At 35.0% G+C, this 25,815-nt stretch overlaps 1 protein-coding gene across 1 annotated transcript in view; it reads left to right on the forward strand.

The window, feature by feature from the left end:
- LOC127873777 (TOG array regulator of axonemal microtubules protein 1-like) overlaps positions 1 to 25,815 on the forward strand; it is a 109,201-nt gene that overhangs the window by 64,564 nt on the left and 18,822 nt on the right. The window contains exons 6-14 of the mRNA XM_052417752.1: positions 493 to 671; positions 2,314 to 2,352; positions 4,928 to 4,960; positions 9,007 to 9,179; positions 11,449 to 11,753; positions 12,516 to 12,632; positions 16,007 to 16,197; positions 18,646 to 18,847; positions 24,448 to 24,547. Of these exons, the coding sequence (XP_052273712.1) occupies positions 493 to 671; positions 2,314 to 2,352; positions 4,928 to 4,960; positions 9,007 to 9,179; positions 11,449 to 11,753; positions 12,516 to 12,632; positions 16,007 to 16,197; positions 18,646 to 18,847; positions 24,448 to 24,547 (1,339 nt within the window). The remainder of the gene's footprint in view (positions 1 to 492; positions 672 to 2,313; positions 2,353 to 4,927; positions 4,961 to 9,006; positions 9,180 to 11,448; positions 11,754 to 12,515; positions 12,633 to 16,006; positions 16,198 to 18,645; positions 18,848 to 24,447; positions 24,548 to 25,815) is intronic.

Raw genomic sequence — 25,815 nt, forward strand, 5'->3', positions numbered from 1 at the left:
AAGTCAAGGTCAAGGTCATCCTTATAGGTCAAATGTCAAATATATGGGTTAAAATCGCTCCTTTAATGTACACTTGCAATATTGAAGCTAGCAACTTGATATTTGGCATGCATGTGTATCTCATGGAGCTGCATATTTTGAGTGGTGAAAGGTCAAGGTCATCATTCAAGGTCAAAGGTCATATATATGGGGACATAGTGTTTTACAAACACATCGCTTGTTTTTAACCTGTTGTTATTTGATTAAAACAAACTTCAGACAAATTCTGACATGGAATTGTTGAACAATAATGAAGCTGTTATTTTTAATGTTTTCTGATCTTGAAGTAACAAAATCATCTATTGTTTGTGTTTTGCGAAAGTTTGAATGACAAAAGGTTTCTGAGGACTTAATTTCCATGCACGAACTGTCTACCATGTTTCTTTCTTAATGATCTGTCTTTTAAATAAAAACAAATCAGAAAAGCATACGTTTCTTTTCAAATCCCAACAGGTAAAGACGAGGAGTCACCCATCCCATTAAAAGCCACACTCGCTCGCTCAGCAACCCGACGCACAAACAAAAAGGTTCCGCCAATCAGCTCATCGAGCAACTACGGGCGCGATGATGACGCTGACAGCGCCTATGCCACCTCGCTGGAGAGCACCTTGGAGGCAGAGTCCAAGAAGGAGGTCAGTATGGCCCTGCTGGTTGTCCAATTTTCTGGAGTTGGTTTTTCAATGTTCTGGTGTAGGTTGTCTGATTTAAATGCAACTAGGGCCTATTTATTAAATGATTACGCCTTGTTCATGATTAGTGGGCTAAATGAATGTGTATAAAGTGTCTTCCCAGATTAGCCTGTTCAGTCTGTACTGAGGCTTATCCGGTACAATAATATAATATAACACTCTTGCTTGTATGGTATTTTATTGTTTAACCCTTTACCACTTAGATACGTATTTTGACGCATTTGAAGTTCCTTAAGAAAGTTACTTTTAATGAAATACCTTTCTTACTAAATTCAATTCTTAAGGCTTCATTTGGAACCCTTAGATACTGATGAGCAGCAAACAGCATTAAAACCTGAACAGACTGCAAGTTACTCATGGCTTGTTCTGGTTTTATGATGGTTGCAAAAGGCATTTTCACTTTGCTTCTGATGGGGAAAGGGTTAAAGGAAGTCTTTCCTAAACAAAAATCCACTCTAGTCCCTCCAGTTTTGTTACTGGTTAGCCTGTAAAGTCTACAAAGGCTAATCTGGGACGACACTTAATGCTCATGCATTAAAGCCTAGTTTTCTACAGAACAAGGCTCAAAACATTGACAAGACAAGTCATAAAAAGTCCCAAGTTCATGGTATCAATCTTCTGCAGAAAAAAATGCTCTTCCATAGGCATTTGTGTTGGTTAGTTTATGACCTTAGTGATGGTACTCTGAGCCCATGGAGATTGTGTATTATCCCTTAACCACTTAGATATGTATTTTTACGCATGTGTAGTCCCCTAGAAGGTTATATTTAATTTAAGACCCATTTTACTAGATTCAAGTGTTACAGGCTTCATTTCCAAACCTTAGATACTGATGAGCAGCAAACAGCATAAGACCTGAATAGTCTGTGAGTTACTTGCAGGCTGTTCTGGTTTTATGCTGTTTGCACATAGCCATTTTCACTTTGATTCTAAGTGGGAAAGGGTTATTAAACGAATGAAGTGGAGGATAATGAGGGAATATACGGTTGGTTAAGCGATGTGTACCCTTAAATGTGCTATTATTTACTTTTGAAATATAAATGTTCGGGTCAATCCTTGATTTACAAGTATCTGCTGGTAAAATACTTGCTAAGCTACGTTTTACTGGCTATTGAAAAACATTCATCTTTCAAGCAAGTAAGTCCACTAGTCTTGAGGATGATTGGTCTCAAAACTCTTGTTGGATTGTGTCCATACATCCTCTCATACAAGCAAATTATTCTGAAAAAATAACAATATGAAATATGTGTCTTAGCTAAAGACATGTTTATTTATCCACAAGTTGATCTTTTTCATTTACTGTAGTTTAAAACTAATGGGATATTTAATTGCAACTGTTTAAAATAGTTAGGGTTTCTCACTGTCCTTATAGATAACCAGATTCCTGCAAGTAGTATTTAGTCATTTACCTGCAACTTCCTGAATAATTGTAGTTAAAGTGATGTGTAACCCATTCTCCTGCTACTAGTGGCAGTGTTGGTTGCAAAAGATTTTATTTGCACATTTATTTTCATTTTACATCTGTTTAGTATACAGATGTGATTCACTCAGATAATTGGTATCCTGCTTATGTTTGCAACCATAGATGATGTCATCCCTGAAGGGGATAAGGGAGCAGGAAAAGGTTTGTTTCCTGTTGGCATGATGTTTATAGTTGTCTTTGTGTTAAACCATTTTGTCTGCATAATATGTAAAAGTGCTTGTGAAATAATAATTTGTATGAATGCCCAAAAAGTGTGATTTGTAGAATGTGTATGTATGCATAATACTTGCCTTTACAAGTATTAATAGCAGACATCTAGTTTAATTGCAAAGTATGCAATTTGTTTGGTTAAAAACTGGAGAAAAAAACAACATGTTACACTAATACCTTTTCCCAACCTGACAGGTCCTGCCTGTTAACAATTAATAATAATACAATAACCTGTGTAATTTGCATTTTATGACCCCAAAATGATTTGTTTCGTCAATTATTTATACTGCTTGCCAAAAGGCTTCGTTACTTGCATGAATGCTAAGAACATTTTAAAACATCACCTGACCTTATTTTGACCTTGGCATTGACCTACAATTGACCCCCCCCCCGATCGAAAGATCGCGGGTATATTGTTTTTGGCCATTGTATGTGTGTGTGTGTCCCAAAACTTTAACCTTCTTCATAACTTTTGCAATATTGAACATATCAACTTGATATTTGGCATGCATGTGTATCTCATGGAGATGCACATTTTGAGTGGTGAAAGGTCAAGGTCATCCTTCAAGGTCAAAGGTAAAAAAAAGATCAAAAACTTTAACCAAAACATTAGCCTTCTTCATAACTTTTGCAATATTGAACGTGGTTACTTTAAATTTGGCATGCATGTGTATCTCATGGAGCTACACATTTTGAGTGGTGAAAGGTCAAGGTCATCCTTCAAGGTCAAAGGTAAAAAAAATAAAATCAAAGTGGCGCATTAGGGGGCATTGTGTTTCTGACAAACACATCCCTTGTTGGTTAAGAAAATATTTAGTAATCTGTCTAACATTAATAGTGCTTGTTAAAAGGTTTTGATGCTTTCATGGAAGTTCCCTATGAATACTCTTGACTTACCCAATCACCTGACCACATTTTAACCTTGACATTTACTTACGTTTAGATTAAGACTTGTTTAAATATGCCACTAAATCTGTACTGACAACGCTTCCCCTGAAGTCATTTGAGTTAAAATATTGCAGCATTTTGCAACATTTAAATATTTGATATTTATTTTATTATGTAATTGAATTTTAAATACCAAACATCATGTTCTTATTAATGTTTTACTAGCTGTGTTGTTCACTTTTGGCAAATATGAAGTCGCAACATATCTACAATTTACACTTAAATTAATACATTCATTTGCTTATTTGTCCCCTACCGGTTTTACCTGAGGGGACTTATGGTTTGCGCTCAGTCTGTCATTCAGTCTGTCAGTCAGTCAGTCAGTCTGTCAGTCAGTCACACTTTTCTGGCTCCTGCAATAACTTTAAAAGTTCTTAATATTTTTTCATGAAACTTGAAACATGGATAGATGGCAATATGGACGTCATTTCATTGTGTTCCTACGTCAAAAATTCTGGTTGCCATGGCAACAAATAGACTAGAAATACTGCTGAAAATGGTGGTTTTCTGGATCCTGCGATAATTTTTAAAGTTCTTACTATTTTTTCATGAAACTTGAAACATGGATAGATGGCAATATGGACATTATGCACATCATTTCATTTTGTTGCTACGTCAAAAATTCTGGTTGCTATGGCAACAACAACAATTCTGACAATGATGGAATTTCTGACAATGGTGGAGCCGGTAGGGGACTATATTGCTTGGCAGTAGTCTTGTTAATACATGCATTTACAGCTTATAGTGTGTACAAAGGCTTTATAACTGATGTGGCTAAAGCAAAAACTGCCTTGAGTATTAGTTCTGCATAGGCATATGATTTGATTATTAAGTGCCTGACTAAGAGCCATTTCAGCAGTGACATATTGTGATGATTGATGCCTTTGCCTTGTCACCATGCTTTTTACTTTCAATTCACTAACAGAATATAGAACATAGGCTTGTCTTAATGCATTTAAGTGGGATCAGGTAATGATTTTTGAGTCCAAAAGGGGTGACAAGGGGGAAATGTCCAAAACTTCTGGAAGTGTGACCCAACCATAATGTTTCTTATGTTGGTTTTGTGTAAATGTTATATTAAATATATTGAATTCCATAAAATGAAATAATTTAGTTGTATTATATTCAAGATCTTTATTAATAATTAATATTATACATAATGATCAGAAAACAATAATGTCAATTTAGGTTATGAAATAGTGTAGTGTGTATGTTGTTCAGTGGCTCTCTATATTGTTCAGTGGTAATTGTTAGCTAGAATAAAATGGTAATTTTCTAAAAGTTTGATGTTTTTGTTTTAATGTGCATCAATTCTGGTCAGTTAAGTGAGGTAACATTAAAAGCTGATTTTGAACAGTTTTTGTTGATTAATTATTTATTTAGTTTCAAATTTTAAATATAAATCTACATTTTAGAACTACAATCAAGTTGAGAACATGTTTATCAGGAAAACAAGAATTATTTTTGTATGTTTTTGTCATTTGCATAACAAATATCTTTGTTTATTTTTAGTATTATCCCATTTCATAATACAATTCATGTGTCTCTATGTGTTTAGTCTTCCACTCCTTCATTAGACGAAGATGGTTCAGTGAGTTGGTTAAAACAGCTCTTGTTTTCTTATTTTCCATGTTCTTTTTAGCTCACCTGAGCACAACGTGCTCATGGTGAGCTTTTGTGATCGCCTTTTGTCATGCGTTGTCAGTTGTCTGTTGTGCGACGTCAACATTTGCCTTGTTCACTCTCTAGAGGCCACATTTATTGTCCAATGTTCATGAAATTTCGTCAGAAGATTGGTTTCAATGATATCTTAGATGAGTCCGAAAATGGTTACGTTTGCTTGAAAAACATGGCTGCCAAGGGGAGGGGCATTTTTCCTAATATGGCTATATATGGCTATAGTAAAATCTTGTTAACACTCTAGAGGCCACATTTATTGTCTGATCTTCATGAAACTTGGTCAGAAGATTCATCCCAATAATATCTTGGACGGTTTCGAAAATGATGCCGGTTGGTTGAAAAACTCGGCCGCCAGGGTGGGGGGGGGGGCATTTTTCTTATATGGCTATAGTACAACCTTGTTAACACTCTAGAGGCCACTTTTATTTCCAGATCTTCATGAAATTCGGTCAGAAGATTGGTTTCAATAATGTCTTGGATGAGTTCGAAAATGGTTACGTTTGCTTGAAAAACATGGCTGCCAAGGGGCGGGGCATTTTTCCTTATATGGCTATCTATGGCTATAGTAAAATCTTGTTAACACTCTAGAGGCCACATTTATTGTCTGATCTTCATGAAACTTGGTCAGAAGACACATCCTAATAATATCTTGGATGAGTTCAAAAATGATGCCGGTTGGTTGAAAAACATGGCCTTTAGAGGCCACATTTATTGTCCAATTTTGATGAAATATGGTCAGAAGATTTGTCTTAATGATATCTTGGATGAGTTCAAAAAGGGTTACGTTTGCTTGAATAACATGGCCGCCAAGGGGCGGGGCATTTTTCCTAATATGGCTATAGTAAAATCTTGTTAACACTCTAGAGGCCACATTTACTGTCTGATCTTCATGAAACTTGGTCAGAAGATTCATCCCGATAATATCTTGGATGAGTTCAAAAATGATGCCGGTTGGTTGAAAAACATGGCTGCCAGGGGGCGGGGCATTTTTCCTTATATGGCTATAGTAAAACCTTGTTAACACTCTAGAGGCCACATTTATTTTCCGATCTTGGTGAAACTTGGTCATAAGATTTGTCCCAATAATATCTTGTTATCTCAGGTGAGCAACTTTGGGCCTTTCAGGCCCTCTTGTTCTTTGTCTTTTATTGCATTTTTTGTTATTTTAAGTACTATGTTTTTGTATAATGTATTCAATATATAGCATTGAGTCTCTTCAGTGAAGGGACCTTTACATGTACTTAATGGCTTTTTATGTCCCCGGATAGAAAGATCGGGGGTGTATTGTTTTTGGCCTGTCTGTCTGTCTGTCATTCATTCATTCATTGTATGTGTGTCCCAAAACTTTAACCTTGGTTAAAGTTTTATAACTGTTGCATTATTGAAGATAGCAACTTCATATTTGGCATGCATGTTTATCGCACGGAGCTGCACATTTTGAGTGTGAAAAGTCAAGGTACTTATCTTTCCTAAAACCTTCATAACTCTATTACTTTTTTAATATTGAAGATAGCAAATTGATATTTGGCATGCATGTGTATCTCATGGAGCTGCACGTTTTGAGTGGTAAAAGGTCAAGGTCATCCTTCAAGGTCAAAGGTCAAATATATGGCTTCAAAGCGGCACAATAGGGGGCGTTGTGTTTCTGACAAACATAATTTTTTATCTCTTGTTTGAATTTTTAATTTTTACAAAACACATCAATTATCAACATATAAAGTACTTTAAATAACAAAAGTGGCCTGAATAACAATTTCTTAATCGATACTTTACTGAACAGTCCTAGCTTTTCTACTCACCTACATGAAATGGAAGCTGTTTCGCTTGTAATGCTCAGGTCAAGGTAACATCTGCAAATCCTCTTATCATTGTTTTTGCTGCAGATATCAATTTGGAACTTCATTCATGGGTTCCTGGTCATGTTGCAGGGTTGCTGAAAAAAAAATATCGTTAAGGTTTGCATGCAACTACTGGATTGCTTGTTAATTTCTGCATTTATTGAAATGTACTGTTACATGTGTGTTCAGGATCTTAATAAACATTTACTGACCAAGACCTGAAATTTTGATCTTCTGTTATGCAAAAGTCAGGTAAAGGTTTGTGCTTATTTTGAAATTCAGGTGAAAGAAAAATGCATGCAAAAGGTACAACCCAGGTGTAACTACTACAGATGTTCAATTAAACCATCACACATGTCTTCAGAATAATTTTCCAAGGTCAAGGCCAAGACCTTTTTTCTGACCTGCAATTGTGCAGAATTAGGTCCCTTGTACAATCAACTTTGAAACTCTCTTGTAATATTTTGTGTAATTTGGTGATTAAGGTAAACATTTGTGCCCAACAACTCCAATCTCATGCTGACATGAAAATCCAGCATGGGGTTTGTTTAATTTACTTAAAAGTCAATGTCACTTTTTGGAAAAAGGAAAAAAGTTTGCCCTCAATAACTTCAGTTAGGATGTAGATACTATGCTGAAATTGTATGTGTATATAGGATACAAGGAGATTTCATTTGGGGCCAGTTCGTTCAAGGTCACTGTTACTAAAATAGAAAAGTGTCTCTGCTTAATAACTTAAATTTGGATGGAGATATTTAGCTTTGATTTTGTTTCTACCTAGCTTTCATGAAACCTCAGTTGGATTTATTTAGGGCCAGTTTATATTTTCTAAAACTAGCAACAAAAATAGTATCCTCTCAATACTGAGAATTCTGATAAAGTGCGTTAAGGGAGTATAGATTCAGACCATGCTTTCAAAGTTAATTAAATATAGATAATTTAATAGGTTTATTGTACAAAATCTTGTTTCCTGGCTAAGTCACATTTCTTGTTTAAATTGAAAAGGAAGATTTAAGGGTATTTATACTATTTATCCACTGCAGCGATTTCAATATCAAATATGGCTGTGTGGTCATTATATAAGGTGAATTACACTGTACATTACTCTGAAGAATAGTCAAGTGCAGTGTCTTGGAACAGCAACTGTTAATCATTTCTTTAAATAATTGTTTCAGTAAGATTTTATTTCTTTCAAAAAATACTTTTCTGATCTCTGACTTTTTTTTTTCCATTCAGGATTATTGCATGAACATGAATAGTAGTTTTGGTCAGACTTTAATACAATGTCCTTCTCATTTGCCATGCAAAATGCAAAAAAAGGTTATCTCCAAGCATGGACTTTTAAAAAATGTTTTGCTTGCCTTCTATTTGTTCAGTACCAATTTGTGTCGTACATTGATTTATTCGCTAGTTTTTCTGATTTTGTTTACCTTTGGCGTTGATTTGCCATTTAGTGTCAATTGGTTTGTTCATTTGGTTGATACAATGTTTTATTTGTATTCAGTTTGACACTTCCCACCTTGTTTTGATATTTTGTCATTTTAATTCCAATCTAAGTGTATGTATGCATGGTGTTTTTATTCAGTTTTGTTTATGCTTCAGACAAAAATAATATTAATAAATCAAATGAAATTGTATCAATATTCTGAATTCATCACTCTATTATATTACACTGTAAGCCATTCCATGAATTAAGAATATTTAACCATGACTTTGCGCTAAGTAATAAATATACATTTTTAATTTGTTTCTGTTTTTTAGAAAAAGGTGTTAATATTAAAATTAGTTCTGCCAGCATTAAGTATTTAAACTGTGGTTATCTTCATTTCATTTTAATGTTGTATTATTTATAAGTTTATAATAATAAATGTGCACACAATGCCTTCCAGAAGGCAGAAATGGCAGAAAAAAAACTGTCAGTAGGGTAGAACAATTCAAAGCAATGTCTAAAAAAAGAGGAGGTGGGTAAAGTCTTACTCTGCTGCAAAATCCCATAAACTCATCACTGCTAACCTATTTAACTGCCATGATATACTGAAAACCTGTCAAAACAATGGCAAAAAATCCAATAAAGAACCAGCAACAAAAAAAACAGCAACAATATCTGTTTTGATTTTAGATGATGAATGCGCTGATGAGCATTCGAAGCAGTGCCTCAAAGAAGAAGGAAAAGATCATAGAGAAGCAGAGCTCAACACACACCTCCCGCTCCCCCTCCCCCGACAATCTGAAGGAGAGCGGCGTGTGGAGCTACGCATCCAGCCAAGACTCAGAGATCAGCAAGAAGAAAAGGTTGTTGTTGGCTCAGTGTGATTATATTGCACCATATTGAAATGACCCCAAAGGCCAAGTTTGTATAACTCTAATTAAAAAATTGTAAAGAAAATGTAGCTCACAAGATTTTTGTAGGTTCAGTTGATTCTGTTGTCTGTTTAGTATTTGTTCTTCTACATGTGGTCCTTGATATGTTCCTGTCAACTGTGGTTTAAATAAGTTCTTGGGCAAAAAAGTGGCTATATGACTATGAAAGTTCTCATTACCTAAACAGAATCTTAAATGATTGACCAATGAGAATGCTTTTTAGGATTTGAGAGATTGATCTATAAGAATGCTTGTTGAGTTTCAGAAATCAACCAATGAGACTGCTTATTGAGTTTGAGTGATTGACCAATGAAAATGCTTATTGAGTTTGAGAATTAGACCAATAAGAATGCTTGGTGAATTTGAGAGATGAACCAATGAGATTTCTTATTGTCGAGTTAGAGAGATTGACCAATGTGAATGCTTATAGTGTTTTAGCTGTGATTTTCATAGCTTACTTAGTTAAAAATAAAATAAGTTTTTAAGATTATGTAGGAACCAAAAGTTATTGTTCGTATTACATGTGACACTGTGGTATCTACTGATCAATATGTGATATCAGATACAGTGAATCCAAACCCATCCTGCAGTATATGCATTCTCTTTTATTTTTTTTACTGTGCTTGCTCAGACAAAAATTTCAAAGAACTTGATAGAAATTATTGTACATAAGATTGATTGAAAAGTCTGCTCTCTATTGATTATCATATGTCTGTAATAGTCATTAATTTTGTGGCTGCTCTCAGTCTTGATGTGGTCAGAGGAATTTCCTTTTGTGTTGCAGATCAATATATGCTTTTTGAAAAGATTTGAATTCACTTATCAGAATATGAATTGAGATTGAAAGTGTTCACTATTAATTCTGATTTGTTGACAGTAAAAAGAGGCAGCCCTTTTATTGGTGGAATTTTAAGTTAAAGTGGAGATTTACCATTAAAGGATTTATGTTGAATTTGTCAACATATGTGGACACATTAATATGTTTAAGAGGTAAGAATCCAATCTTTGTTTGGTTAAATCATGGGTTCTGATATGAACAATAAAGTTGTGAACTCTTATTCCATACCTTTAGAAAGTTATGACTGTGATAAAGTGCACTGAAGCAAATAAGCATGGGAAGGTAGATTATAGATAGCCAATGGTTTTTGCTGCTTATTTCAATTCCATTCCAATAGAAGTGTTGGTAAATTCTGTTTGGAATTTTTAAAATATAAGTCATTAGCTTGAAATCTCTTGCTTTCATACTTGCAACACTTACTAACTATCATAAGGGGACTGTGCAAGCAAAGTTATGTAACTCTGACTGGCATTTTGACAGAATTATTTTCCCTTTTTTTCCCTTTTTTTTAAATATCTTCTAATAAATGACCACACCCCTACATTATTCCCCCTCTCCGCCACCCCTTCACATATTTTTTTTTTTAAACATGGTTAAAAAAATAAAAAATATTTATTTTTTTAATTTTATTATTGAAAGACCGTCAAGGTCATCCTTCAAGGTCAAAGGTCAAATATATGGCGCAATAGGGGGCATTGTGTTTCTGACAAACACATCTCTTGTTGAATATGAACAATTTCCCCATGATGGCTTACGTTATACTGTCAAGCACTAGAAAAGTCGAGCGTGCTGTCTTCTGACAGCTCTAGTTCAATTGTAAGATTTTGTACTTCCTTAAATTTGACCTCTACTTGCTTCCCACACAACTAATACAAATCTTAAACTCTGAAGATAATTACTCTATTTATGAGATTTGTTTCTCCATGGTAATCTGTGAAAGTTGATCTTCAGTTTCCATTTGAAACATGTCATAAAGCTAATGGCTAATGACAGAATATACAAATTGTCTTCAGATTGTGCTTCTTATCTATAGCAATTTAATACAGGTCTCATTGGTGTGCCTTAATGTAAGTTAATTATTCGGAAAGAACTTAGAATCGTTGGGAAGAAAATTCTTAGATTTGTCATGCGTTTTGAAAGAGAAATCTCAGTTGCTTATGACAAAACTATGTTTATAATAATCTTATATGTATCCCTGAATTAAATGAATTCTTGTTTATATGGTTGATCGTAAAAATAGTTTATCTGATATAGAAATGTATAAGCATGTACTACAGTTTCCATGATTTATTTAAGTTAAAAACAAATCAAACATGGCTTTGTTTGCTTTGTAAATCTCTTAAATAACAAATATATTTCCAGTAAAAAGTCAGAAACGTCCCCATTCGAGTCCAGGCCCAAAATACCAAGAGAATCCCCGTTTGAATCGAAACCCAAATTAGCAAGAACAGGGTCTTACAATAACAAAAAGAATGGCGAGAGCTCATCCGAAGAACTGGTTTATGTGGATTACAATCCAAGCAGTGGAGTAACATTCCGTGAAAACCGTAATTCTGACGTGCAAATTGTTGGAAAGGGATATAACGAGGAACCCACTTCTATTCTTGATTCAAAATCGCTGAACGGGATTAATAAGAAAGCAAACGACAAACGGCTCCTGAAGAAAGGTAGATTTCATCATTTGTTTTGCATTTTGCTGTCCAATGCATTTTCCTCTTTTGCAACATCCTTGGGTGTATACGGGTGTGTTGCATGTGTGAAATATGCATTGGTGTTCTGCATTTCTCTTCTTTTCAAAATGGTACAAGAGAGTATATGAAATAAAAAGATAAAATAATTATCTTTTATCCATATTCTTTGTGATCTGAACAGTTAAATAGACAAAAAAGTATGTTACCAAAAACATGTTTTATAATGGCTCAATTGAACAACCAAAGATGTGCTGCAATCATCCTGTTTTCCATGTATCCATTTACAAATCACCCTCAGTTGTGAATTCATGCATTATGTTACTTAACACTTAATCTTTAACCAAACCATGAACACAAATCGACCTAAAAAGTTGCATGAAGTCAGATGTTACTTGCAAACTGTCAGAGTTAGTTATTTAATCATTTAATAAGTTAAAATTGTGTGAATATAATACAAAAATGTTAATTAGGCAATTTATGAGTAAGTTTTTTTTCAAATGATGTGTTTTGCATAAATTATATGTTATTTTGAAATTATATTTCTCACTTAAAATTGCAAAAGTTTAAGAAAAAAGAATTGCCAAAGGCCATACATCTGACAGTTAGCAGTGCATGTTGTTCTTAACCACTAAGAATTGTCCTATCCACCGTAACGTGTGTTCGTCGCCGTCGTTGTCGTGTGACTCTCTCCTGTTGTCATCTCTCTGCGATGGTGTGAGTTGTCTCCCTTATTTTCAGGCTCCGTTCTCTCACCGCTAGGTGTTGCCTCTATGCACAGCTTTGGCGCCCTGGAAACGGATGATGACAAGGCCCAAACTTCACCTAGTCCCGAAGGAATAGGTGTTGTGGGAGTTGGTATGTTGTGAACATTGCACTCTGACTGACTGTGGTTGCACAACACTATATGTATCATACAGATGATCATGTTGTAGTTTCGGGGTTATTATTGGGCTTAACATGAAATCAGGACTTAGAAAGTAGGAAGGACGTTTTTTCTGTAATTTAAATAATGTTCGCATATTAGAAATTAGCTAGATTGTTTTGACTTGAAATAATTTCAGCTATAAAATAACAACTTTTTCATGTTATGTAGGATATATTCAACAAATAAACCAATTTCACGCAAAGCTATTGTACACATTTAGAACCAAATTAGCTAACTAATGGAATATTTGTTTGTACCCAGCCTGTTTCAAACCCTTACATACTAAGAACAAAAATAAAATTTCTCCCATGAAGCAAAATTGGTCTGCTGCACTTTCAAAGGCCTTGATCAATATCTGCTGGTATTTTTATAACATACTAACAGGGCAACAGTTAAGGATCGTTTTATCGTTTGTACGATTTGTATTTGACAAAAAAATGAATTGAAATAAAAAATTAATCGTACAGAAAACGATCATGAAAATGGAAACATGAATTGCAATTGATTGTTTATTGTTTTTGTGTTACAGTTTCCCTCCATACTGATTTCGATTTGAATTAGTATATTGTGACCCTTAGTGCGGCCATAATATTTGTAGTAAATTTATACAGACACCGTTTTGGGTCAGCGTCTATGTAAAAATATAAGTATGATGTAATAAAAAATGTCGTAAAAAATTCGGTTTAGTTTTGGCTGCTAAATGCGGGCGGGTTATGAAACTTTTATTTATTTCGTGAGCGTCCAATATTTTCCAATTTGCTAAGCGACCCAAAACATCAGGAAAAGACCTTGTGGAGAGTATACCCTCAGATTTAATAGCTCATGTAGTGACAGCTCCTGAAATATTTGGCACATAACAATGTGGAAACTCCATGTCTGAAAAATAAATAACATTTATTTTGTCATTGATGGGAAGGGTTTGGAAATGCGTCTTTGAAACAAAATATGTCATTATCATCCATGATTTGTCAATAGACAAATTATTTATAGTTACAACAATGATTGACAATATGAATTTATAATGACTTTATTAATTGAATAATAATGAATTGCTGACAATTATCAATGCCCATTATAAAGAGCTAATTTAGTCAAGAAATATAGGTAGGTTTTTTATCAAGTGGTAAAAAACTAATTGACAAATAATTTTGAGGGAAACAAATATTTGTTTCAAAAAGCTTGTAGTGAAAACTAATTGACATGAAATCTTATCTGTTGCCCTGTACAAAAGAATATTCTTTTTGTTTGATGTACATAAAATTATGTATGGTGCAGGGGTGTCAATTTTCCGGATTATTCCGGAAATCCGGATTTGAGCTGTCCAGGGTTGATTTTGAGGTGAATGTAAATCCGATGAGTTTGTTTAAGGCGGGTGGGGTTAGGGACAAAATTCTTTTAGTGCGGGATCATTTCAGAACGAATATTGTTATAGCATCGTCGGCATTCCGGACATTTGCGCTTGGTACCGATTTTATTTATTGATTTCTGATTGGTAAGCGGCTGGCACTGACATGAGCAGGCACTGGCAAAGTAAAGCACTGCAATATCATATTTTAAAACAATATGTTAATCAAATTATATATTGACTGCGTATTTGCTAGGTTACTGGTTACTGGTTTTCATTTTCTGCAGTCAAACGATATGCATATTTAATTTCATTTGCAAATGATGTATCGCGACATGTTTTCGGACAGTCGTTTTCGGATACGCTGGTTTGTTTATTACATTTCGAAGTTCTTAATATCATTTGTTTAGAATGACAAATACACCTGCGGTGTTACGGATGGTTTGGCTTATAATATTTCGCATTGTACTCACCAGAAATTGCACCTAGAAAGACTATAAAAAAAGAACAATAAGCTAGGGCTCGGGGGGTTGGGCCCTCTCTTCCCTTTATCCTACGGCTTAATTTTCCGGATTTCAAATTTGGGCCAATTGACACCCCTGATGGTGCTATTTTAAAAGAAATAGCGTGTTTCTCTGTTCAAACACATATCAAAAGAAGTGTTGTTATTGAAAGTGACATCCTTTTTTTATTGTTCACAGTTGTCACTTTTATTCAATATCCCTTGAACCTTCCTTATTCACCTAACCTGGAAGTATATTAAATATGTGTTTTGTAATTGTTAAAAAAGTTATTGCCCTTTAAAAACATGTATAGTGCTTTACTTAATTCAAACATAATTTCACAGTGCTTGAAAAATACTAAAGGTATGAAATCTGCCCATGAAAATCTGAAATTTGCCTTTGAGTTCTGGGAATATGTGGAGAGACCATTATTATTTAAGAACAAAAGAAATGAAATGTTTTGTAAAAAATGAAGCTTGTGTTTAAAGCTATTCAGCATTACAGTGGCTAATCAAGAATTAAGCGTCTGTGTGATAAACTTATGTGCATGATAAGGTTCCAGATCATGTATAATGTGTATAGGAATCCGTGAAACAGTATATAGGGTGCTGAGAGTAAAACTTTTGTTTCTGGTGTGTCATACAAAAATGGGTTCTTTTGCAATATTTGACGAGCGTATCTCCAGACCAGATAGCTCATCAGTGCAGTCTTGTCAGGATTTACCCTGTCCGCTAATAAAACCTTGGGTGACTATAGTGGACAGGGTAGCTCCTGACTAGACTGCACAATTGCGCAGGCTAATCTGTAGCTACACTCACCACACATGGCACGATACCTGTCTTTGAATGCCACTGCACTTATGGAACCTTATAGACAGACAACTGTGAGTGTCTAAAGAGGTGGTAGAGGATGGTGTGAATGACCAGTTGATCATGTCGAAACATAGAAGGATGTACATTAAGTAGTACAGTCATTAGAAGATATAAGCTTAGAATAATATAGCAGACTAATAAATTTAATGCACTTATACATTTAGTAGACACATAGTTGTGGTGATGTTAATGCCTACTGATCCTCAGCAATATTGGATTTTCATGGTATTGGATTTTCTGTCTTTAAGAATTCATATATAAATAATTACCTATGAATTGTTAACGCTGTTCAATATATTTCCCTTTGGTAAAGGTTGCTATATATGCCAATAGGGAATTATTACGAGCCATAATGAGGAAGGTAAATATTTTTTATTTATTTAGAAATAAGTTTGAAATTTGTCACAAAAGTGCTCATATATCAGCCATTGCAGATACTGGTGGTGTTTTTTTCCCAGATTTGATTGTTAATATTGATACTGATCATTTGCCCACAAAACAGGTGTTCCCCATTTCACCTAAGCGTATAAGCTTACTCAATTATTCATAGTAAATATTTGAAAACTAAGCATCTCATTTTGTAGGAATGTTTGAAAATGTGAATGGTACAGAGCACGCTATCACTGCCGGAAACTCACAGTCTAACGATAGAAGCAACCGTCAACCAATGAAGCAGGACCGAAAGGACTTTACCAGCGGGGTGGTAGGGGTCGGGGTCAACAAGCAGGGGTCATTTGACGACCCGGGCATGGAAATGTTGGACGATGTGGATGATGTAAGTTTCACCAATAATTGAGCTAAAGTGATTTATTTTTTAGTCTGCAAAAATTGTTTAATTGTAACAATTAGGTCAATTTCGTTCAGGTCAAGGTCACACTTTGAGTTCAAAGGTTAAAAATGGCCATAAATGAGCTTGTCCGGGCCATAACTATGTCGTTCATTGTGAGATTTTAAAATCATTTGGCACATTTGTTCACAATCATTTAACAGTGTGTCATGCAAAAGATTTACGTCGATATCTCCAAGGTCAAGGTCACACTTGGAGTTCAAAAGTAAAAAATGCCTATAAATGAGCTTGTCCGGGCAATAACTATGTCCTTCATTGTGAGATTTTAAAATGATTCTGTACATGAATTTTGTTCACAGTCATTGGACGGCATGTCATGCGAAAGAATTCAAAAGTTCAAAGGTCAAAATGGCCATATATGATAATGGCATAATAATTCTTAAAAATCCCCATAAATTAGCTTCTCCTGTTTTGTGAAGACAGCATGCAAAATATTCTGTGTCAATGCAGCATGTGGGGGTATACTGTAAAATCATTTATTTTCGCCAGCACGAAATTTCGTCATTTTTATAAAAATGACGTTTTCGTCAGCACTTAAATTCGCCAATTCCTGACTTTGAAAAAAATGCTTCAGTCAACAATATCCGATTTTTTTGTCCGAAATATATGGCTGTTTCGAAAAATCGTAGTGGGGAAAGAGGGAGGACACTTGAGAGTCACTTGCAGGAGGTGGGGCCTGTTTGTCACATGTCAATATACTAGTCTTTTGTTATCAGGTGATCAGTAATTTGCCCTCATTAGTGTATCATTATTATGATTAGCGGATTAGTGGGACCGAATAACCGTTAACGAGTGTTTGAAACAGTGAAGCCAGTTGCCAGTTGGTTCTATTCATTAATTATCATAGCCAAATTAATAACAATCTTACCTTTATCCGCGCAAATTAGAGAAGGTGCGACAATTATTGGTTAAAATTAGTGTTAGCAAACAGTTTGGTCAGTTTTCAATAAAGTTTCAAGAGTTTTGCATCATAAATATTTGATCACTTTTAAGTACAATAATTTTCGGAAGTATCAAATTAACAGTGCAATATTGGACAGAGGTTTCATAGGGGAAAGTTCAGATTTAATTGTTACAACCAATGGACGAGTGAGTTTAAATTAGATTGAATGCAATAGGATACAAAGCAATGTTTTATTGCGTCATACTCAGTCTTTCGAAACACGTGCTTTCCGGGGATTTCCTGGAAATCGCGAAAATAAAAGTGAATTTTTGAAAACAATTTCCCTACGTTTGGATGGAACTAATGGTCATGATTGCTAATTTCTCTTTACCTGTTATGTTTTCAATTGCTACAAGTAACAATTATTTGAAACATGTATGGTAAAACTTGTAAAAGATGTCAATGATTAAAAAGATCGATAGCCCATAAAACGAAGCACAAGCATTTTTTACACCTGTATTGTAGTTAAACGCAAACAACCAAACACAAATCAAAATGTTCTGTATTTATTTGTAATCAATGCAGAGAATGTATACGGTAAGTATATACATCACCATCTTTTAATTTTGTTTATTGTCTTTGATCCGGATCTAATCCGGTGCGTGGAGACTGTATAATCTTCTGCAACAACACTGAAAAACACAATACACACAATGGGCAATACAGTTGTTAACAATTAGCGCTTATCATTACAATTCTACCTAAACAAAGTCAACGCAGTCGATACAGCTGTACTGCTTTCGCGTTTTAGAGCAATGTCCTGTGTCAGTTAAGTACACTGTGTAATCTACACCCTTTTGTGTCAAAACCGTATTTATCTTGATTACGTAACAGACAGAGTATATATGCGTGGATGATATTAGATTTTAGTGCCTCATGCCTTTGGTAATTCAGTCTCAATTTGTTCAAATATGGGACATAATTGTTCGTTAGGATCTTGAATTTGTAAATTGGTCGACTGACGAAATAGACGAAAATTAATGCCTGATGATATATAATGGTTTCTCAGTATGTCACGTCTGTGACAAAGCTCGAGTTTGAATACTGGATATGTTTATACAGATGTCAGAAACAACAAAGATAAGGCATAGAATATTTTATGATGAACATTGTATTTTACTATTACTGTATTGAGTTTTAATATTGATTAATTCTCTGACATTCTCTGCAGATGCAACAATGATATATATTTACATGCTGCATCAATATATTCTTTCCTAATACATATGCTGTTACAATTGTTTTCCTTCATTTATAAAACAACATTTGATTTTTAAGTTTTTGGTAGGTTTTTGGTAGGTTGTAAATTAAATGTTTTTTAAGAGGAATCAATATATTATTTCCATAACTGCACATATGCTGATGAAATAGGCTTGGTTATAAACCAACAAACAGCAGGTGATACAAGATTTTTAAAATCTTTCTTTTTACAGGATTCCAACCCACCACGCATTAGCCAAACCCTGAACGAGCGGATAACGAAGCAGAAGCAGCAACTTGAGGAGGAGAAAGAGCGTGAACGTGTTGAGCGAGAGAAGAAGAGAATTGAACATGAGGAGAAGCTGAAGAAGGAGCGGGAGCGGCAGCAGGAGAAACTGCGGCGTCTCAACACCAGCGAGAGTCTGGGTATTGAGTGTAAGTGTCATGTGACCTTGCGGCATGATTTTTAGCTCGGCTGTTTTCGAAAAAAAACAGGAGGTATTGTCATAGCCAGCTCGTCGTCTGCCATCCTGCGTTTGCCGTCCGCGTCGTGCTAAAACCTTAACATAGGCTCTAAAATCAAAGTGCTTCCACATACAACTTTGAAACTTCATATGTAGATGCACCTTGATGAGTTCTACACGCCAAACCCATTTTACTAGGTCAAAGGTCAAGGTCACTTCTGACAAGCTTTCATTTATTCAAAATTGCACCCACAGCCGAGCGTTGGCACCCGCTATGGGTTGCTCTTGTTACCTCAACTATTCACTGAATAGTCTGAGCTCTACTGCTTATCGGTACTACAGGTATTTAATTGAAACTTTAAGCCAGTGTTCAGGATAATTGTGTGAGGTTGCTGATCAAGTGCCATAACAGACCAGCATTTTAACAGAGTATTGAACATTTGTGTACAAAACAAGTTCAGGTTTGCGTGCAACTCCTCCATTTCTCTCTATTTACTGCAGATGTTGAAAAAGAATGTTTTATAGTGTTCAAGATCTTGATTAACATTCACTGACCTAGACCTTGAAGTGTGACCAGCTTTTTAGCAGGACTATGCACCTTCGGATACAGTTTTTGTGCAAGTTAAAATCAAGGTGAAAGGTTGCATGCAACGACTACTGCAGATATTTGATTGTAACTTCACACATGTCCTTGGGATAATCATGCAAGGTCACTCATCAAGGCATACAACTCTGACCTCAATTGAGGAAGTTAATCACAAGCATTTTCTCCACTTCTAGCAGATTCTAATGTATTGCATAAGCTTTTAATGGATGACCTTTTTATGCCCCCGGTAGGGTGACATATAGCAGTTGAACTGTCCGTCAGTCCGTCAGACTGTGCGTCAGTCCGAAAACTATTACATTGGCCATAACTTCTGCAATATTGAAGATTTTGTAGACTTGATATTTGGCATGCATGTGTATCGCATAAAGCTGCGCATTTTGAGTGGTGAAAGGTCAAGGTCATCCTTCAAGGTCAAAAGTCATAAAATACAATCCAAGGTAAGTAATAAGCTTTAAAGGGAGACAATTTCTAAACCTGCCAAATGATATATTGAAATTTTATTTCATAGCGGCGCAATAGGGGGCATTGTGTTTCTGACTAACACATCTCTTGTTAACTATACATTATCTTCCTTTGGTTCATCTTCTAATATATCTTAATGTCTTTGGCTGTATTGCCTCATCCGACTCTGCCTTAGATTGAACTGTCAGTCAACCCCTGCAAGAACGCTCATCTGACCAGTGTTATCAACTGTTGAGAATGGCTCTAAAATGACTATTTAATGCCTAGCCTGAGGTTTCATTTGTTATGAATAATGAATGGCTGCTGGGCTGGAAATCAGTTCCACAATATTGGCTTATGTAGGTCTCCTACTAGTAAAGTTAGTTATTGTTTGGTGTGAGGAATAATATGGGAGTCAAAAATGGGAATTCCTGTTTCCAAAAAGGCCTCTAATAGAGATCAGCTTTGTACTTCAGAATTGAAGAGTTCCAATCTAGCAAAGGAACCTAAAGAAAATAATGGGCACAAAAGTGGATGTTTAAAAAATGGTGCGCTGCTGGATAGTAATGGAAATGGAATTGAAGAACAAGATTTGGAAATAACAGATATAGTGGATAATGATAATGTTTGTGGTATGAAAGAGAAGGAAACCAAGTTTTTGAATGATGCAAGTGAAACTAAAAAATCAAAATGTGTAATGTTTGTTATTGATATTGAGGAATTTACAAAAAGTAAAGGTATAAATATAATTAATCTTTTTGGGCTGTAAGAATGATACACATTCAATGAGCTTTACATAATTGATAAACAAATTGTATCAACTTATCAGGTTAAGATTGTCTATATACAATTTAATTTAGGCTGTTACAATTCGTAATACCATAATTACTTTAAGTTTTTGTGTCCAAAAATATAGATAAGAAAAATATTCCAAAATTAAAGGTGTCCGAAAGTTTAGAGGAAAAAAACTAAGCTGTCCATAAATTATAATTATATTGAAATAAATGCAATAAATTAATTTCCAATAATTCTTATGTGATTACTTATTTAAATGCTTAAAAAATAATTACAGCTTCAAAGATTTTCTAACCCTTGCCTGAAATGATATAGAACAAAATAATAACACAGAAAACATTCCCAATCCTAAATAGGACGAAATTGTTTCAAATACCGTTGCATGAAACCATTACTTTGAACCGGTATACATCATTATTTACCCAATTAAGCGAAGGTTATGGTTGATTGCTCTTAGGCATGCATCTTCCTGGTTTTATGACCTTAATCCGTTTGTACAAATTCATGATGTAAGTGTCACAAGATAAGCGAAAATAGGGCCGAAGTCTGTAGAATAGCACGGTAAAATATACTGTCAAAAATTAAGAGACATTTATTATGTACAAAATCCGGTATGTCGGAAAATTAAGAGTCACAAAACATAATTATGTTTGCTCAAAAATAGGATGTCTGAAAACTTAAGAGTAATTACGGTGCATTGATGTTATTGTATAAGCAATTAACCCTTTACCACTTAGATAAATATTTCAATGCAGTTGTGGTCCCTTAGAAAGTTACATTTAATTAAATACCTTTCTTACTAGAAAGTTTTAAAGGCTTCAATTCTAAGCCTCATATACTGATAAGCAGCAAACATTATTAAACCTGAACAGGCTGCGAGTTACTTGCAGGCTGTTCTGGTTTTATGCTGTTTTCTCATAGCCATTTTCACTTTGCTTCTGAGTGGGAATGGGTTAAAACAGCTAATATGAACCTGAACACACAAAAAAAAAGAAGAAAAAAATTGTCCATGCCTTAAGCATGTTTTGTAAAGTTTTTCTTCAGTACTTCAAATGGTGTCAACTTTATCAGTCCCAACCATCATAGCTAGTCAGAATAAATATTTTATGCATCACTGTATGACACAATTGTTCTAAACTAAAACGGCTCTTTTACTACTTTTTATACGCCCGTTTTTTCAAAACAGGACGTATTATAGTTTCACCCTTGGCGGGTGGGCGGCGGGCGGGCGGCGTCCACAGCAGTGTCTGCTCTCTAATTCAAATAGTTTTCATCCGATCTTCACCAAACTTGGTCACAAGTTGTTTCTAGACAATATCTAGGTCAAGTTTGAATATGGGTCATGCCGGGTCAAAAACTAGGTCACGGGGTCACTTAGTGCATTTCAAGGATTAAGCATGGTGTCCGCTCTCTAATTGAAGTAGTTTTCACCCAATCTTTACCAAATTTTGTCAGAAGTTGTGTCTAGATGATATGTAGGTCAAATTCAAATATGGTTCATGCTGGGTCAAAAACTAGGTCACGAGGTTACTTAGTGCATTTCAAGCATTTAGCATGGTGTCCGCTCTCTAATTGAAGTAGTTTTCATCTGATCTTCACCTAATTTGGTCAGAAATTGTGTCTAGATGATATGTAGGTCAAGTTCAAATATGGGTCATGCCGGGTCAAAAACAAGGTCATGAGGTCACATGGTGCATTTCAAGCATTTAGCATGGTGTCTGCTCTCAAATTGAAGTAGTTTTCATCTGATCTTCACAAAATTAAGTCAGATGTTACATCTAAATGATATCTAGGTCAAGTTCAAATATGGGTCATGCCGGGTCAATAACTAGGTCTTGAGATTACTTAGTGCATTTCAAGCATTGAGCATGGTGTCCAAAACCTTCGAACGGGCGTATCTTGTGACAGTTTGGCACTCTTGTTCCAGTTATGATTTAAGATGCAATTGATAAAATGAAAACACTTTCTTTTAATGCATCTCTTTATTCTGTATTAAGATCCAATGTTATACAGTAACTAAGGGTACAAAGTCATAAGGATGTTCAGCATGTATAATTTAGTAATCTGTTAGATGTTCAGATAAGTCATATATTATACTACAACTCTATATGTCCCTATTTGCACGTTTCCCTTGGAGATTTTATCAATATTTTTAATGAATATATTAAATATTCATAGGTAATGATATATTTTTTTCTGAGAAATAAACGACTGTGAATGGTCTGTATGCTGTGGAATATCTGAATTACATGGACAATCAATTTGTTATTGGCAGTTCATTGATAAATAATTCCTTTATTATTGATAAGTACATAAAATCTGCTGCAGCTATAAAAATAACAATTGTATTTGAATGATGAGAACATTATCTTCATTGCACATAATGTTGATTGTGCGTTTTAGTTTTCAAAGGATGATTGTAAATGTAAAAGAACGGATGGAAACAGGAGTTTGCATTTACTTTGAATAGAGTGTGTGTCTGTACATAAGACAAAAAGTATATGTTATATGTTGCCCATGTTGTACCATTTATCAAACATTGCCTAAATTTTGATATCCCTTTGCTCAGAGCTCCAGATAAGGATTTGTGAAATTAGTAGCGGTACTGCCACTGACAGAAAGAAAAGGAGTAACGCTTAAAATCAATTAGTACCTGTACTACCATATCCAAAAATACAGGTAGTACTGTACTACCCGTGTTCTTGGATATTGAAGGGTGTATAAATGACTTAACAGAAACATTTGCAGCAATTATAATAAATATATGTAGCTTTTTAAACAGTTACTGTATTAGGTTTTCCATTCTGAATTATGATGCTTATACAACTACACATTAAAACTCATGACTAATACTATTTCTTCATTTTTCTTGACAAGAAAACACAAGCCAACTAGTAAGCTAAGTAAATGAACACTTATTTCACTGTCTCATCCGTTTCTCATCGTGTTTTCTAACGTTTTACGCCACCGATGCAATCAAATCGTTTAATATCGGGGTGACATTTTTTTTTCTGGGTTTACCGATTTAATGTCAGGATGGTTAGAAGACACCGTATGTAGTCATTATATGACAACAAAGTGTTGTTTTGAGCCGCTTTCGGTTAAGCTGGCATTCAATTGCGCGCAGACATATCGTTTTTGACGGATTTACAAGTTACAGGAAATCACGCGACAGAATAGACAATAATATATGAACCCAGTCTACAACTTTTCGGTAATTCAAATTAATGAAAAGCGCCGTTAGGTTAGAGACCAACAAATCACGCCGCTCTGACGCAGACGTATCAGTACGGCCAGATTTTTTTCGTAAATGCGTAAATTGGATATTAATGTCGTAATTGTACGTCCAGTTTATAAAAATAAATGCGTAAATCTTCATGATAAAGGCGTATTTACGGCCGTACAGCCCTTATCTGGAGCTCTTCTTTGCTATTATTTTCTTAGAAAGAGGAATATGGCACTCAGGTTAACATTTCTGTACAAATTATATTCAACTTAAGTGGGAAAGTGATGCATGCATTTTCAAGCATTTTGCTATGACCAATTCATTTTTACAGACCATTTTCGCTGTTAAATCAAACAGTACCTATTGCATGTCTGGAACTTAAAGTGTGCTGATCATGTCAAATTTCCTGTATATTTATCAACTAATTTGATGCTGGAAGGACAAATAGCTACCTGCTGCAACATTGACTGTGTAGTTACTAAGTTCCATGTTCTTTTTGCAGCCCTGTCCATATCAGGGGCCAGTTCTAACTCCTCACAGACCAGTATATCCCCCACCAAGGTGACCTCCCCTGCACTCACACCTCGCAAGAAGAGCAAACCGTGAGTAGTTCACACACAATTATACTGGATAGTGGCAGATTTGTGTAGGTGAACATTTTTTTTAGTTAAGCTGTGCTCTAGAAACACCAGCATGTGTATTAAGTGTTGTCCCAGACAAGAATGAGCAGTTTGCATAGACTTATCTGGGATGACAATCTCCGCCAAGACAGCAGGCTTGGCGAAATTGCCGGTCCGCCGGTCCTGACTGGCAGATTTCCATTTGGTCCATAAGGTTTAACAAGAGTGTCAGTCCTGGCGACCGGCAAATGTGAAATGAATGCAAACAAATGATATTTTTTTCAAAGTTAAAAATTCGAACAGCAAACCCCTAACTACATCATGAAAATGAAATCACTCATTGTTTTGATGTTTGCAATAAGTTTTGTAACGCACAATAAGCAAATCCAACTGGTTACACAACACCTACTTCAGACTCGGTTGCAAAATCGGCAACTGCATTATAACAAAAAAGATTTGATAGCTTGACATATTTTTCGAGTAAATAAGGAAATTAAAAATATGAATTTCTTTATGAAGCATGGCTTTAAAAAGGTTGTTTATTAAATATAAACAATGTTCTAGTGATATCTTAATAACATGTACTCGTCATAGGTCTCCAAAAATGTTTTCGTTTTACATTGTACAAGTTAGTGTCCGTTAACCACAATTGTATTTACGATACTTCTTCTTACTTAAGTTTACGTTGTTTTAATCCCTTACTTCGCAAAGGAGATTGATGAACTGTATGACACTAAAAAAGATATGGATTGATAAACTGTATGACACTAAAAAAGATATTGAAATTGAAGAATATTGTCCAGACTATGAAGACTAATTGATAAACACCGAAAAACTTATTAGGATAAAGCACTGGCAGTGGCTTGTTGAGCTAAAATAAAGGGTTTATGTTAATGTTAATGTACATAATTGTTAATGTTCATAGTTGTGTTGTTGTTGTTTTTCGGTCCGGCTACATTTTCTTCGGCACTTTTTCTGAAATGCCTGTCTGGATGACCGGCAAATTTTTTCCAATTTCGCCAAGCCTGAGACAGACGTCCTTTGAATGAAAGACTTCATCAAAGCAAGAAGTTTCCTCCCTGATTAACCTGTGGGAAGAATTCACAGGTTAATTTGGGACGACATGCAGATGCATTAGATTGATTTTTCTCAATGCGCAGCTTGTATATTAGTCTACTTATGTTGTAATTCATCAAATTGAAATTTTTCTTTTTTATTACCACCAAATGGATTTTATGTGTATTTTTGTC

The sequence above is a fragment of the Dreissena polymorpha genome, chromosome 3 (assembly GCF_020536995.1).
Source record: "Dreissena polymorpha isolate Duluth1 chromosome 3, UMN_Dpol_1.0, whole genome shotgun sequence".
Lineage (NCBI taxonomy): Eukaryota > Metazoa > Mollusca > Bivalvia > Myida > Dreissenidae > Dreissena > Dreissena polymorpha.